The sequence below is a fragment of the Carlito syrichta genome, unplaced genomic scaffold (assembly GCF_000164805.1).
Source record: "Carlito syrichta isolate Samal-C Ts95f unplaced genomic scaffold, Tarsius_syrichta-2.0.1 Scaffold309114, whole genome shotgun sequence".
In the NCBI taxonomy this organism is placed as follows: domain Eukaryota; kingdom Metazoa; phylum Chordata; class Mammalia; order Primates; family Tarsiidae; genus Carlito; species Carlito syrichta.
In genome coordinates, this window is record NW_007253210.1 from 498,571 (window position 1) to 511,422 (window position 12,852).

Genomic DNA, 12,852 nt, shown 5'->3' on the forward strand with positions numbered 1-12,852 from the left:
CCGGCTACTTGGAAGGCTGAGGCGGAAGGATCCCCGGAGCCCAGCAGGTCGAGGCTGCAATGGCCGGGAGCAGCCACTGCACTCCAGTCTGGGCGGCAGAGTGAGACTCCAACTCAAAAAAAAACAAACAACAAACAAAAGCTGACCAAGATTTGGAATACATGGAATCAGTGAATGAGGATTTTATGATAAAATGCTTCAAATTGGGCAGCCCCTTCGAGTCCCCTCCCACTGTGGGAGCTTTTCTGTCCTCTCAATAAATCCTGCTTTCAAAAAAAAAAAATGCTCCCAATTGTCACCTGCCTGTTGGCTGGTCGCAGGATGGCCTCGGACGGCCCTGGCACTCTGGTCCTCCTCCTTTACCAGAACTTTCCTGGCCTTTCTGAGACAGACTCGAGTCCAGCCATATGCCGGGCCACAGGTGGGAGAGGTGGGGGTCCTGGAGCTGTCGGCAGGAGGGAACAAGGGACCGGTTCAGCGAGGAGGACGGTGTCGCCATCTGGCCTCCCCTGACAGAGGTCTTTAAAGGACTTTTCGTTTGAAGGTTTTAACCCATCTCGGAAGCCCTCCATCCCCCTCTTCCCCTCTGTTTTTCCCACTTCTCTGCTCCTTGAGTCGTGACGTTCCTGGCCTGTTCTTTTTTCTCTGCCCCTTTCCTGCTTTGCTTCAATTCTAAGAATCCTCTAGCTTTCCCTCCTGGACTGAAAACTCCTTGGGGTAGGGTTCCCTCTGGAGCTGGTTTCACTATTGTTGAATGAGTAATCAAATGAGTGAATGAATGGAGACTTTTTCCCACCGCACCATCTTACATTTTTTGACACTGTAACCATTCATTTCAAGAGGGAGTCTGGACAGACCTTTTGGTCTCCTAACTTGTTTGTTTATTTTAAGTCGGGGGTCTCACTCTGTCGCCCATGCTGGAGTGCAGTGGCATGATCATGACGGTCGCAGCTCATGACAGCCTCAACCTTCTGGGCTCAGATAATCCTCCCACCTCAGCCTCCCAAGTAACTGGGACTCAGGGGCACCTCCACATCCAGTTAATTTGTTGATTTTTTGTAGAGACGAGGACTCACTCTGTTGCCTAGGCTGGTCTTAAACTCCTGGGTTCAAGCCATCCGCCCACCTCAGTCTCCCAAAGTGCTGGGATTACAGGCATGAGCCACAGCGCCAAAGAGGTCTCCTGACTTCTGACCAAGCTGTCTCACTGGTATGTGGTATTGAGGCAAAACAGGACATGCAAACCTCTCTCGTACCATGAACATTTCTTGTTTGGGGCAGGGTTTACTGAGTCTGGACCTTCATATTTCTGAATCTTTGATTACTGGAAACAGAGATAAAACAGCACGTCTCAGACTGCCAGACATGTGGCTCTGGGGAAGCCCTGTCTTGGTTCTGGAAAGGATCTGTGGGTCAAGCAGATGGATGTCCCTGTCTTGGGTGAGCCCCAGATGTTGGTGAATAATCTAAAGGCAAAGAACTCAGGCAGGAATACTAAGGATTCTGTTTATAAAACAATAAATAATATCGCAAAGCCACTCACTCCAACAAGTACGAGCTGAAGGTTGAAGTTAGCGAATATTTTCGATTAGAGATGTATTTCCCCACGCCCACCCTCACCCCCTTCCTGCCGCCACACAGGCCCTCATCTGCCTGGTACTTATATGAGGCTCACCTCCTGGGTCTCATCTCTGTGACTTAGGGTTTTTGGGAGAAACATGGACACAACTATTCAGTCATTTGGATATTGGCTTATTTATTTATTTTTTTCAGAGTCAGGGTATCACTCTGTTGCCCAGGCTGGAGTGCGGTGGCATAATTACGGTTCATTACAGCCTCAACTTCCTGGGCTCAGGTGATCCTCCTGCCTCAACCTCCCAAGCGGCTGGGCCTATAGGCATGCACTGCCATGCCTGGCTCATTTTTTTTAAATTTCCGTAGCGACAAGGTCTCGTTATGTTGCCAGGCTGGTCTTGAACTCCTGGGCTCAAGCGATCTTCCTGCCTTGGCCTCCCAGCTGGAATTACAGGCATGAGCCACTGCGCCTGGCCTGACAATTATTTTTTAAGAAAGAGATGTGAATGTTTCCCTTCGACTCTTAGAAACACAAGTCAGGAAACTAGAAGCAGTTGTATGCTGGACACCACGCGCACAGATAGGTGAGAGACCACTGACCGTGTCTCTTCTGACTCCACACCCCATAACAGTAAGTGGGTAATTTGAAATCAGTCACGGCGGAAGCATTTACACCACAGAAACTGGCAAAACTCCAAGTCAGGATCCTGTCTCTCCAGGCAGTTCTTAAACATTTATCTGCACACACAGCTTTGGTGACTTTCTGGAGCTGCATTGGCATCGAGACCAGGGTTTTAAGTCTGGCATCTGAAAAAAACAATGCTGTGTGGCTTTGGAAAAATAGCATCCCCTCTCTGATCTCACGTTCCTCCTTTATGAAATGAAGAGAGTGGGGGCGTGGGGGGATTACATCTGTCTGTCAAGCATCAGACAATTCAGAAAGTTGAGCGGGCAAGTGAGATGGTTCAGATCCAGGCGCCCTCCAGTGACGTGTGCACCATGGTGGCTGGGCCGGGTGTGTCCTCAGGACTTGGCACAGCCTGGGCACAGAGCAGGTACCCACACCATGTGCTGAGAGAGTCAGTGAATGCGGTATGTGGTGGCACTGCACTTCTGTGTGTTTTCCCATTGAAATAACTGCTTTTCATTTAAAACTGGCTAGCACCGGGCACAGTGCCTCACACTTGTTATCCCAACAATCCCAGCTGGGAGGCTGAGGCAGCAGGATTGCTTGAGCCCAGGAGTTTGAGACCAGCCTGGGCAACATAGCGAGGCCTCGTCGCTACAAAAAAATTTTAAAAATTAGCTGGACTCAAAAAGCAAGACCGTGGCTAGGCCTGCTGAACTATAGAATATTCCGCAAAGGTGAAACTTCAGTTTCCCCACTTGTGAATGGCAGGACAGCTTGGCTTCTTGGCTCCTCAGCCTGGCATGTCTGGGCTCTGGGCAATGGCCTGTCGCCCCTCCCATAAAAGCCAATCCCTGCGGCACTCACCTGGTGGGACCGCCTGGACCCCTCGTCCCACCCACTCTTCCCAGCTTTTCTGAGAAGCAGCAAGCACCCTGCACCTGGGATGGAAGGGAGAGGGGAAAGGCAGCAGGAGGCCTGGGTGTCATGACAAACGCGCCTATCTGGGGTTGGGAGGGAGGTGCCCCGGCAGAAGGGGAAGGTCAGGTAAGTCCTCCCACGGAGAGGCATTGGGTGGGTGCTGAGGGGTAGAGCTGAGATAAGTACTCTCTGAGCAGGGAAATTCGACCAACCCTCCCACCTCCCCTACTCTCCTCCCACCCTCCATACCTCCACCTCCCAGCCCCCCACCTCTCCCACCCCACGTCCTCAGGTCCAGCCACCTGAGCACTGACGTGAACACTGACATCCACACTTTTGTTCCCTCTCTCTCCAGAGGGACAAAAGCCAGGACAGTATCCACCCTGGACCAGGCAGAAACAAGAGGCAGCGGGATGGGGGGTGGCAGCACCCACGGGAGGAGAAGCAAGCATACCTCGGAGCCACCAGAAGGGAAGGGGAGGCCTGCAGACACAGACAAGGGAGTAGGGGCTGCTTGAGGCTGGGAGGGTGAAGGCGGGCACCAGGGCGACCAGATTGCCCGCACGGTCTGACCTCTGGAGCTTCCGCTCTGTCCACAGCACCCTCCACGGCAGGACAGAACTGTGGGACCCACTAGAGATTTGATGTCAAGAAGTACGCCGTCCTAGAGAGAAAAAGAATGAGATAGAAAGAGAGCAAGAGAAAGTGAGAGAGCAAGACAGAGAGAGTGGGGGGGGGAGAAAGGCTATATGCCTCTCTTCCCCTATCCTCCTCATATTGGCTGGGGCAGAGTCTGAGGTGGTTAGGAGAGGCTGACAAGGCCGAGTCTCAGCCATGACAAAAACACCAAAAAAGTGTTGGGACTGAAAGGAGGGAGGGGCTCACATGTTCCAGGCTGCTCCTGGGATCTGGTGCTTGACGCCCACGCGCGGTCTTCCTTCACCTTCAGGACAACCTCCAAGTGTGGCATAACCAGCCCCATGTCTGGATGCAGCTCAGGGCTGAAGCCTCTCGTCCAGGACCACGCAGGTGGTAAGGGCAGAGCCTGGCCACCAGCCACGGTGACCTAAGCCTTCCCTTCCTGTGTGGCCACCCTCCCGGGGCTGGCCTTTATTCCTCCACACCCGAGTCAGTCCCCTGCCTGCTTCCCCTTCCCACTGGGCCCAGAGCAATGTCTGGCCCACAGGTGGCCAATGGACGCTCCTAGTGACACGGGAGTGGTAGCATTTCAGGCACAGGTCTCAGGGCCGCAGGTTCTTGTTTGGTTCCGGGGCAGTTTCCCCCTCACCGCATGGAGTGACAATCTGCAGTCTCGAATGTTCTGGGACCGAGGCGTCCACCATGACCCTGCAGTGGGGCAGTGTGGTGTGGTGGGAAGGGAGCACGCTTTGGAGCCAGACCAACTGGGGTGCAATCCTGGGCAAGGAGGAGGGAACACTTACAAAATGGAGGATAGCTAGACAATGAAGTGCAGCTGAGATAGTCTGTTAAGCATGGACACTCTTCTAGATGGCCCAGACAGGAGGGGACAGAGGGGTGGGGCACCCAGCAGTGGCACAGGACACACCCCTTTCATGGATGCCCCTACTCAGCTCTGCCCCGACCTTGTGAAATTTTCCTCTGAGCCACCTTCGGCTGGATGACAAACTTCTCCCCACCTACTGTGGGCTTCTAGTGACAGAAACTCAATTCAAACTGGCATAAACCAAAAAAGGGGTACCTTGAGGGATACCGAAGCAACTCAAAGAATCAATGGAATAGCTGAGCAACCCGGAAGATGGAGACCAGGGCAGGTCCCAGGATTCTGGGGCCTGGAACCCCATCAGTGCTTCCTGTTTCTCTCCATGGGGTGGCTTCATTCTCTGCCTTTCTCCATCAGACTGGACCTGTGGCCATCCCCAGGCTCCAACCTTGCATCTTCTCAGCTTCTGGGAAGCAAAAGGTCTCTTGGTGACCGTTGAAGTGAAAAGTCCCAGGGAAGGTCTCCGATTGGCCCAACTCATGTCAGATGACCTGCTCTGGACCAATCACTGTGTGGCCAGGGAGGCAAGTTCATGCAAGAAGATGGCAGCTCTGGTGCAGTCCATATGTAGAAGTGGGCTGAGCACAGGTCCCCCAAAGGGAATGCTGCTTCCAGAAGGAGGGGGGGTGGGAGGGTTGCTGAGTTAACCAAACACCAGGAGGCCCTTTCCTCTTGTGAGAAAAGGCATTTGCAGAGCTCTAAGCCTGGCTGCCTGCCTTTCAGAGCTGAAGGAAACCAACCCCCATTTGTGCTGCTTGGGTGGGCATGGTGGCACAGAGGGAAATATCAGAGCATCTCATGCTGCCGTTTTGAGAAAAGCCTTTTCATCCACAGCTCCAGAGTTTTCCTCCCAAGGGTTTTGTGACTGGTGCTTCTGTCCTTCCACTTCCCAGACGAGCTACTGAGGCCCACATGACTTGCCTAAGGTTATCCAGCAAGTCAGGAGCAGAGCTAGGCTCAGAACTCGGCTTTCCTGACTCTGAGGTGCTGTGGGAAGTTTGTGCAGGGACCAAGGTGGGACATGAGCCTGGCTCCAGGCCCTGAGCCCTGCTGGGACCTCCATCCAGGAGGGGAGAACTGGACCGTGGTCAGCGACATGCAAAGACCTGCCTGTCCATCTGCAGGCATTAGCAGAGCGCTCACTGTGGGGCAGGCTCAGGACCAGAAGATCACACATGCCCCCCTAAAAAACGATGTGGCGAGTGCAGGGGGAGGAGAACCTGGCTTGAGTGGGAGGGGGGAGGGAGCTGGCCAAGGGGGCTGCTCAGAGGAAGTCGCCCTTTTGCTGGATCTGAAAGGGTGAGCTAGGCGAGGAGGAAGGAGTAGAAGGGTCAAGGGAACAGCAGCTGCAAAGGTGCAGAGGCAAGGGAAGGCAAGGATTCCCTATGTCCTGACTCCCGGAGCAGCAGTGCCTCCACACTGAGTAGTTTGCTTGTACCACAGTGTTCTCCTCCCAAGGTCGACCAACGACCCCCATCATACTCCGGGTAGAGGCCTACAGCCCTCTGGCCGTGCAGTGCACCTGGTGACAGGCTCTGCCTCTGTTTCAGAGTCTCGGCGAAGGACGATCTTCGAGTACCACCGTGTGGAGCTGGATCCCAGCAAGATCACCAGCATGTCGGCCATGGAATTCACCCCGTTGCCAAGTGAGTAGGGTCCGTGGAATGAGAGGGGCATCCCATCATCCTGGAAAGAGCTTCGGGGTCGAGCAGACTGGGTTCAGGTCCCAGGCCCACCAAGGACCCCTGTGGGGCGTGGTCGCCCAACGTGATGAGGCCTCCATTTCTCTCGTGTTTGTTTTCGTTTTGTTTTGTTTTGAAATTTGAGTCAGGATCTCGCGCTGTCACCCAGGCTGGAGTGCGGTGGCACAGTCATGACTCACCACAGCCTCAACCTCCTGGGCTCAGGTGATCCTCCTGCTTCAGCCTCCCCAGTAGCCAGAACTACAGGCATGTGCCGCCATGCCTGGCTACTTTTTTTTTTTTTTTTGTAGAGATGAGTTCTCACTATATCAATTCCTGGACTCAAGTGCTCTTCCCACCTTGGCCTCCCAAAGTGCTGGGATTTCAGGCGTGAGCCACCGCACCCAGCTCCATTCCTCTTGTGTAACCTGGGCTCGATGCCACCTTCCTCCCAGAGCTGTGGTGAGGGTTGGAACCACCTAGGTGGCGTTGAGTATGTCAGCGGCAGCTCTAACACTGACTGGACCCTCCCAGGCCTGGGGTGGGGTCCAAGCTTGATAGCAGGCCAGCCCTTGTTATTCACACGTAATTTAAGCCCAGGAAGGCCATGCCTCTGGGATCCTTTAGACTGAGCCTCAGAAAAGGCAAGCCAGGAACTGGACCAGTCTGTGGTTTGTGACTATGTTTTTCCTAGAGGAGGCAATGCTGGCATCCACAGGCAGGAGGCAAGGAGAGGATTTAGCAGGTGGCCTCCACAAGCCACAGGGCTCCCCACTCCCCCACACTGAAGACAGCCAGGGCATCCTGCTGCTGAGGGGCCGGATGCCCTGGGATGGGGTCGGGACAGCTGGCGGGAGTGTGGGAAGGAGGACAGCATGTCCACTCTTGTCATGTTAAGACGGTCTCACTTCCTCTCCCGCTGCACCACGCCTCCCAGCTTCCCCCAGGAACCATGGCACTCTCCCTGCTCCTGCGGCCTTTCTTGCTCTTCCCCCCGCCCCTGCCCTGCTTCCTCTTCCCTGGAGTCCTGGGAGCAAGGGCTGGAGAAAGAAGAGGAGAGGGAAGACGGGTCTTCTCGAACGTGAGGGCTCAACAGGTTTCTTTCCCTTGAGAGGAGGAAAGACCCAGACACCCAGGAGGGTCCCAGGGATAGGCTCCCTTGCAGGTCTCAGCACCCCCAAACCGGCCGCCTTCCGTCAAGGTGTGAGGCCCGGGGCCTGAGAGCCGGGAGTTCCTCAGGGGCTGGTGGGAGAGGCCTCATGTCCTGGGACGTGGATAAGCGGACTTAGGAGCAAGGACGTCCACGGGCAGGGCCAGAGCAGTGGAACAATCTGGGGCTGTTTCTGGGACACTGTCTGTACGTTTAAGGCCCTGCCCACCCCTGCGGTGAATATTGTGAGCGTTTCATAGCACAGGACTTCAAGGAAGAAAGATGAGCAGGTGTTAGGAGTCCCCCATGAGGCTCCTGGGGGTTTTCTGTGGTCAGTTAAGCCAGAGCCTTCGAAGGGGCCTCCACAGTCAGTGGGAAAGGCAAGGCCGGGGCCCCCAGGGGGAAGCCTTGAGCGGGGAGGGGCTGTGCTAGCCAGGCGGGGACTTGAGCTCCTGGGAGCCCAGTTGGCTTCATCTTGAGAAAACTCTCCATCACTCGGCTCTTCCCTCGTCGTGTGGTGTGGGGAAAACTTCGCCAGGCTGCTTCAGAGCGGCAGGTGGCTTGTCTCCAAACCATCACACTCCACGGCTGGTCCCTCCTGGTCTCTCTTCCAGGTGAGGCCCATGAAGAGGTGGCCTGGGGTGAGGGTGGATCTGGGGCAAGGAGAACCCATGGAGAACCTCAAGGCTAAGAGCTCAGCTCTAGACTCTGTGGGACTTTGGCTCAAATCCAGACGTGACCCTCTTGGCTCCATGACTCCCTCCAAGGCGCAGGTCCCTCCTCTGTAAAATGGGGATTAAGAGCATGTACATGTCCATTCAACATGCCATGTGCCAGGCTCGGTTCTAGACCCCTGAATACACAGGGAACAAGACAGCCAGGGAGTGCTCATCCTTCCCTCAGGGCAGTCCCTGCCCTTTCCTGCCTACAGTTCTCCATCCGCCCTTCCGGGGCCTTGGACCCCATGGCAGACAGAGACATGGTCGCCAACTGCCAGTCCCTCCCGAGTGACTGAAGGTAGCCACTCTGCCTATACACCAAGGGCTGCTTGCTTCCCAGCCGCCATCTTGTTGGGAGTTCCATGTCATGCCAAGTGGCTCTATAATTGCTGAACTGTGGTGTAAGTCACAAGAAAACTCACACAGGAGGATGTGCGGGTAATGTCTATCCAAGGAGCCGTCATTGCGGTTAGTTGTCACTTCTTGCCATGATCAAGGTTCCCGCTCATCCACTTCTAAGAGAAGCCCCCCATTGCACACAGGTGTTCTGGGTGAGCACCTGTCTCTCTCTGCAGTCAAATGCCGGGCTTTGTGACAGTGACTTGCCACTCAGAGGTCGTCTGGTTCACACAAGTGCACGGCATTTGACTGCAAGTGAATGGCTCTTCAATCCCGCCCCCACACCTTCCGCCCCCACTGCCCTTGGCTGCTCTCTGCCTGGCCGGTGCCAGGAGGGTCTACAGCCCCTCCAGCCACCTGCTCTCACGGATCCCTGCTCTCTGACTCTGTCCTGCCCCGGTGGGACCCCAGCTGTGGCTTCCTCCTCCCTCCTACCACTTTCGGCCTCTCCACTCTGTGCAGCCTGTCAGGGGTTCTGGCTGCTGCCCATCTGGGCTGCGCCCCTCCCGGCTCTGCACATGGGACCTTTCTGCCTTGTCTTCCCCTCCCCCGGGAGAGCTGCTTCCTCTGCCTGGCCCAAATGTTAGGAGTAGGCAGTGAGAGCTCCCAGCTAGCACTGGATGGCTAACCCGAGCACTGGTTTTGGCGGGGGGTGGGGTGGGGGGTTGGGTTGTTGTTGTTGTTTTTTGAGTTAGAGTCTCACTCTTTCGCCCAGAGTGCAGTGGCACAATCACGGCCACCGCAGCCTTGACTTGCTGGGTTTGGGCAACCCTTCTGTCTCAGCCCTTCAAGTAGCTGGAACTACAGACACATGTCACCAGGCCCAGCTAGTTTTTGTGATTTATTGTGGAGACGAGGTCTCACCAAGTTGCCCAGGCTGGTCTCGAACCCCTGGACTCAGGCAATCCTCTTGCCTCCACCTCCCAAAGTGATGGGATTATAGACATGAACTTCTATTGTGTGTATTAAGTTATACAACATGATATTACAGGATACTTACAGATAGTGAAAAGGTTACCACAGTGAAGAAAATTAACACATGCATCATCTCACATTGTTGTCCTTTTTTGTTCTTATAGCAAGAACAGTTGAAATCTCATTGGCAAATCCCCATTACAGTACAACCTCATTACCCAGTGCTGATGTCCCTTAGAGCTCTAGACTTGTTCAGGCTACAGATCTGCTACTTTGTATCTTCTGACCTTTAAAAAATCCCTTTGACCATGTGACTGTGGGACTCATACCTGGAAGTAGAACTTGCCGGACTAGGTGAGGTCCCTTTGTACACACTCCCAGGGCCCTGAAATTTTCCTTCGCGGACCTCATGACTATTATAATTCTGTAGTCATTTTTGTGTGTTCGTCTGTTTAGTGTCTGTCTCCCCATGCGACTCTAAGCCCCAAGAAGGTAGGACCAGGTCTCCCTGCTGAATCCCCAGTTCCCCTTAAGGGCCTGAGGCCTTGGGGTTGGAGGGAAAGAAGGAAGGGAAGTGGGGAAGGAAGGAAGAAGAGGGAAAGGAAGGGAGAGAGGGAGGGAGGGGAGGAGGGAGGGAGGGAGGGAGAAATTGGGTCTTGAGTCTGGACTTGAGTAAGGTCTGGACTCAAGTAAAGGTGGCACTCACAACCTTAAGAGTTCCCTCGTGAGTCAGGGACTCCACCATGGTCTTGGGTTGCAGCCTTGGAGCTGTGCCAAGGCGCCGGGGCTGAGTGGCCGCCTTCCCTCTGCAGCCTGCCTGCAGCATCCAAGCTGCGACGCCTGCCTGTCCTCGGACCTGACCTTCAACTGCAGCTGGTGCCACGTCCTCCAGAGGTTTGTGCCCAGGGCGACCCGCTGACTCCCCTGGCAGGCCACAGATGGGGGAAGAGGGTGGCGTGGCCCCGCTCCGGGCCTCAGGTCTCATTGCCCATGGTCTGCCAACACGAGGACGTCTTCCAGCCCTAAGATGGAGAATGTTACAGACGCGAGTTTCTCCCTGAGGCTGTGGCTGATGGAGGTGTCAGTGTAGGTGGGTGCAGCCCGGGATGGGACCCAAGGATTCCAGCTCCCTCCTCACACCCAGCAGGGCTGGTTCATCCTAGAACAGGACTTCTCAACGGGGTTCTACAGCGGCAGGCATCCCAGGACTGGGTCTCCTGTTCAACATGCCCATTCCCGGCCCCACCCCAGACCCTCTACTTCAGGGTCTCTGAGGGGAGCCCAGGAAGCTGCATCTTAGCATCATGCCTCACCTGCAGACAAGTGTGAGAACTGCCAGCTCAGAGACAAGGTCTGATCCAAAGACCATGGCCACAAATGCCTCCTCAAGGGCTTTTGGGGCCTGCAGCAGGGTTTCCCGGGAGCCAGGAGCGTGCGTATGGTGGGCATCCATGGGAAGCAAAGGAGGCTGCAAAGCTGGGTTTACTTGGCTGTAGAAGCTCAGAAAATTCCTGGTGAGATTCAGTTTCAGGGATAAAGTTCTTAAATCCAGCTCGTCTTCCACTCCTTGTTCTGAAATCATTTCCTCACAGATGAGACTCAGAATTGCAGCTCTGTTCCCTGTCCAAGATAAACAAATGGCAGGTGGCGGGAGGGAAGGATTCCTTGGGGGCCAGGGTTCTCACGGGAGTGAGAAGAAGCCCTATGAACTTCAAGAGGCTTTGAGGCGATCTTGGAAATTACAGATTTACAGGCTCTGAGCTCCCATGCAGCTGTTATTCATCCGTTAGTGTCTCCTCTCTTCCTTTCCAATATCCTGGTGCAAAATAGAAGTCCTGGCCTTCATGGGCAGCCGGCCTGGCATGCAGGACATGGCTCTGGACTGGGAAAGGAGGGGAGGGGAGCTTCTTAGGCCTCCCAGGTGCTCTTCCCACCAGCTGTGCTTTTATTCACTCTCTTGGGGCCTCAGTTTGTTTGCCCTGTAAAATGGGCTGGAGTCATGTGATTCAGGGAGATTCACTGTTATTCAAGCTCCTCAAACAGCATTTTTTTCTTTAACTCCTGGTCTCAAGCAATCCTCCTGCCTCAGTCTCCCAAAGTGCTGGGATTACAGGGATGAGCCACCGTGTCCACTCATTTTTGTTTTGTTTTTGAGTCAGGGTCTCATTCTGTTCCCAGCCCGGAGTACAATGTCACGATCATGGTTCACTAAAACCTCGACCTTGGCTGGGTGCGGTGACTCATGCCTATAATCCCAGCACTTTGGGAGGTCAAGGTGAGAGGATTGCCTGCGCCCACGGGTTCAAGGCCAGCCTGGGCAACTTGGCGAGACCTCATCTCTACAATAAATAAAAAAATTAGCTGGGTGTTGTAGCGCACACCTGTAGTTATGGCTACTTGGAAAGCTGAGGCAGAAAGATCACCTGAGCCCAGGAGGTCGAGGCTGCGGTGGCTGGGAGCGTGCCACTGCACTCCAGCCTGGGCGACAGAGTGAGACTCTGACTTAAAAAAAAAAAAAATTGGTCAGCATAATCTGTCCCATATTAGAGATGCATTGATTTAAAAAGCTGACCGAAGGCCAGGCGCAATGGCTCACACCCGTAGTCCCAGCACTTTGAGAGGCTGAGGTGAGAGAATTGTCTAAGCCTATGGGTTTGAGACCAGCCTGGGCAATTTGGCAAAACCTCATCCCTACAATAAATCAAAATATTAGCCAGGCATGGTGGCATGTGCCTGTTGTTACGGTTACTTGGAAGGCTGAGGTGGAAGGATCACCTGAGCCCCGCAGGTCCAGGCTGTGGTGGCCGTGAGCATGCCACTGCACTCCAGCCTGGGCAACAGAGTGAGACTCCAACTCAAAAAACCCCTCAGCTTTCTGGGCTTAGGTGATCCTTCCACCTCAACCTCCTAAGTAGATAGGACTACAGGTATACACTACAACGCTGGGCTATTTTTAATTTTTTTAGAGATGAGATCTTGCTATGTTGCTCAGACTGGTCTCGAATTCCTGGGCTCAAGCAATCCTCCTGGCTCAACCTCCCAAAGCGGTGGAATTACAGGCATGAGCCACCACGCTGAGCCTTCCAGCAGCGTTTTTACAAAGCATCCAGGGTCCTTTGCATGAGAGTCACAGGGCTTTAGAGAGAACATATAGGGTAGACCCCAGGTTGGTTCTTCCTGGAGCTTTGCAGAGTAATATGCAGACGTGAGGCTCTTGCGATCACCTGAAGGGCTTCAAAGAATGCAGGTTCTGCCAGGCTCGGTGGCTCAGCCTGTAATCCCGCGCCTTTGGGAGGATGAGGTGAGTGGATTGCCTGAGCCCGCGAGTTCGAGACCCGCCT

At 54.5% G+C, this 12,852-nt stretch overlaps 1 protein-coding gene across 1 annotated transcript in view; it reads left to right on the forward strand.

Moving 5' to 3' along the window:
- Nucleotides 1–12,852, forward strand: part of PLXDC1 (plexin domain containing 1) — an 83,125-nt gene that overhangs the window by 55,181 nt on the left and 15,092 nt on the right. Inside the window, exons 8-9 of the mRNA XM_021716977.1 lie at nt 6,197–6,292; nt 10,324–10,405. Coding sequence (XP_021572652.1) covers nt 6,197–6,292; nt 10,324–10,405 — 178 coding nt within the window. The remainder of the gene's footprint in view (nt 1–6,196; nt 6,293–10,323; nt 10,406–12,852) is intronic.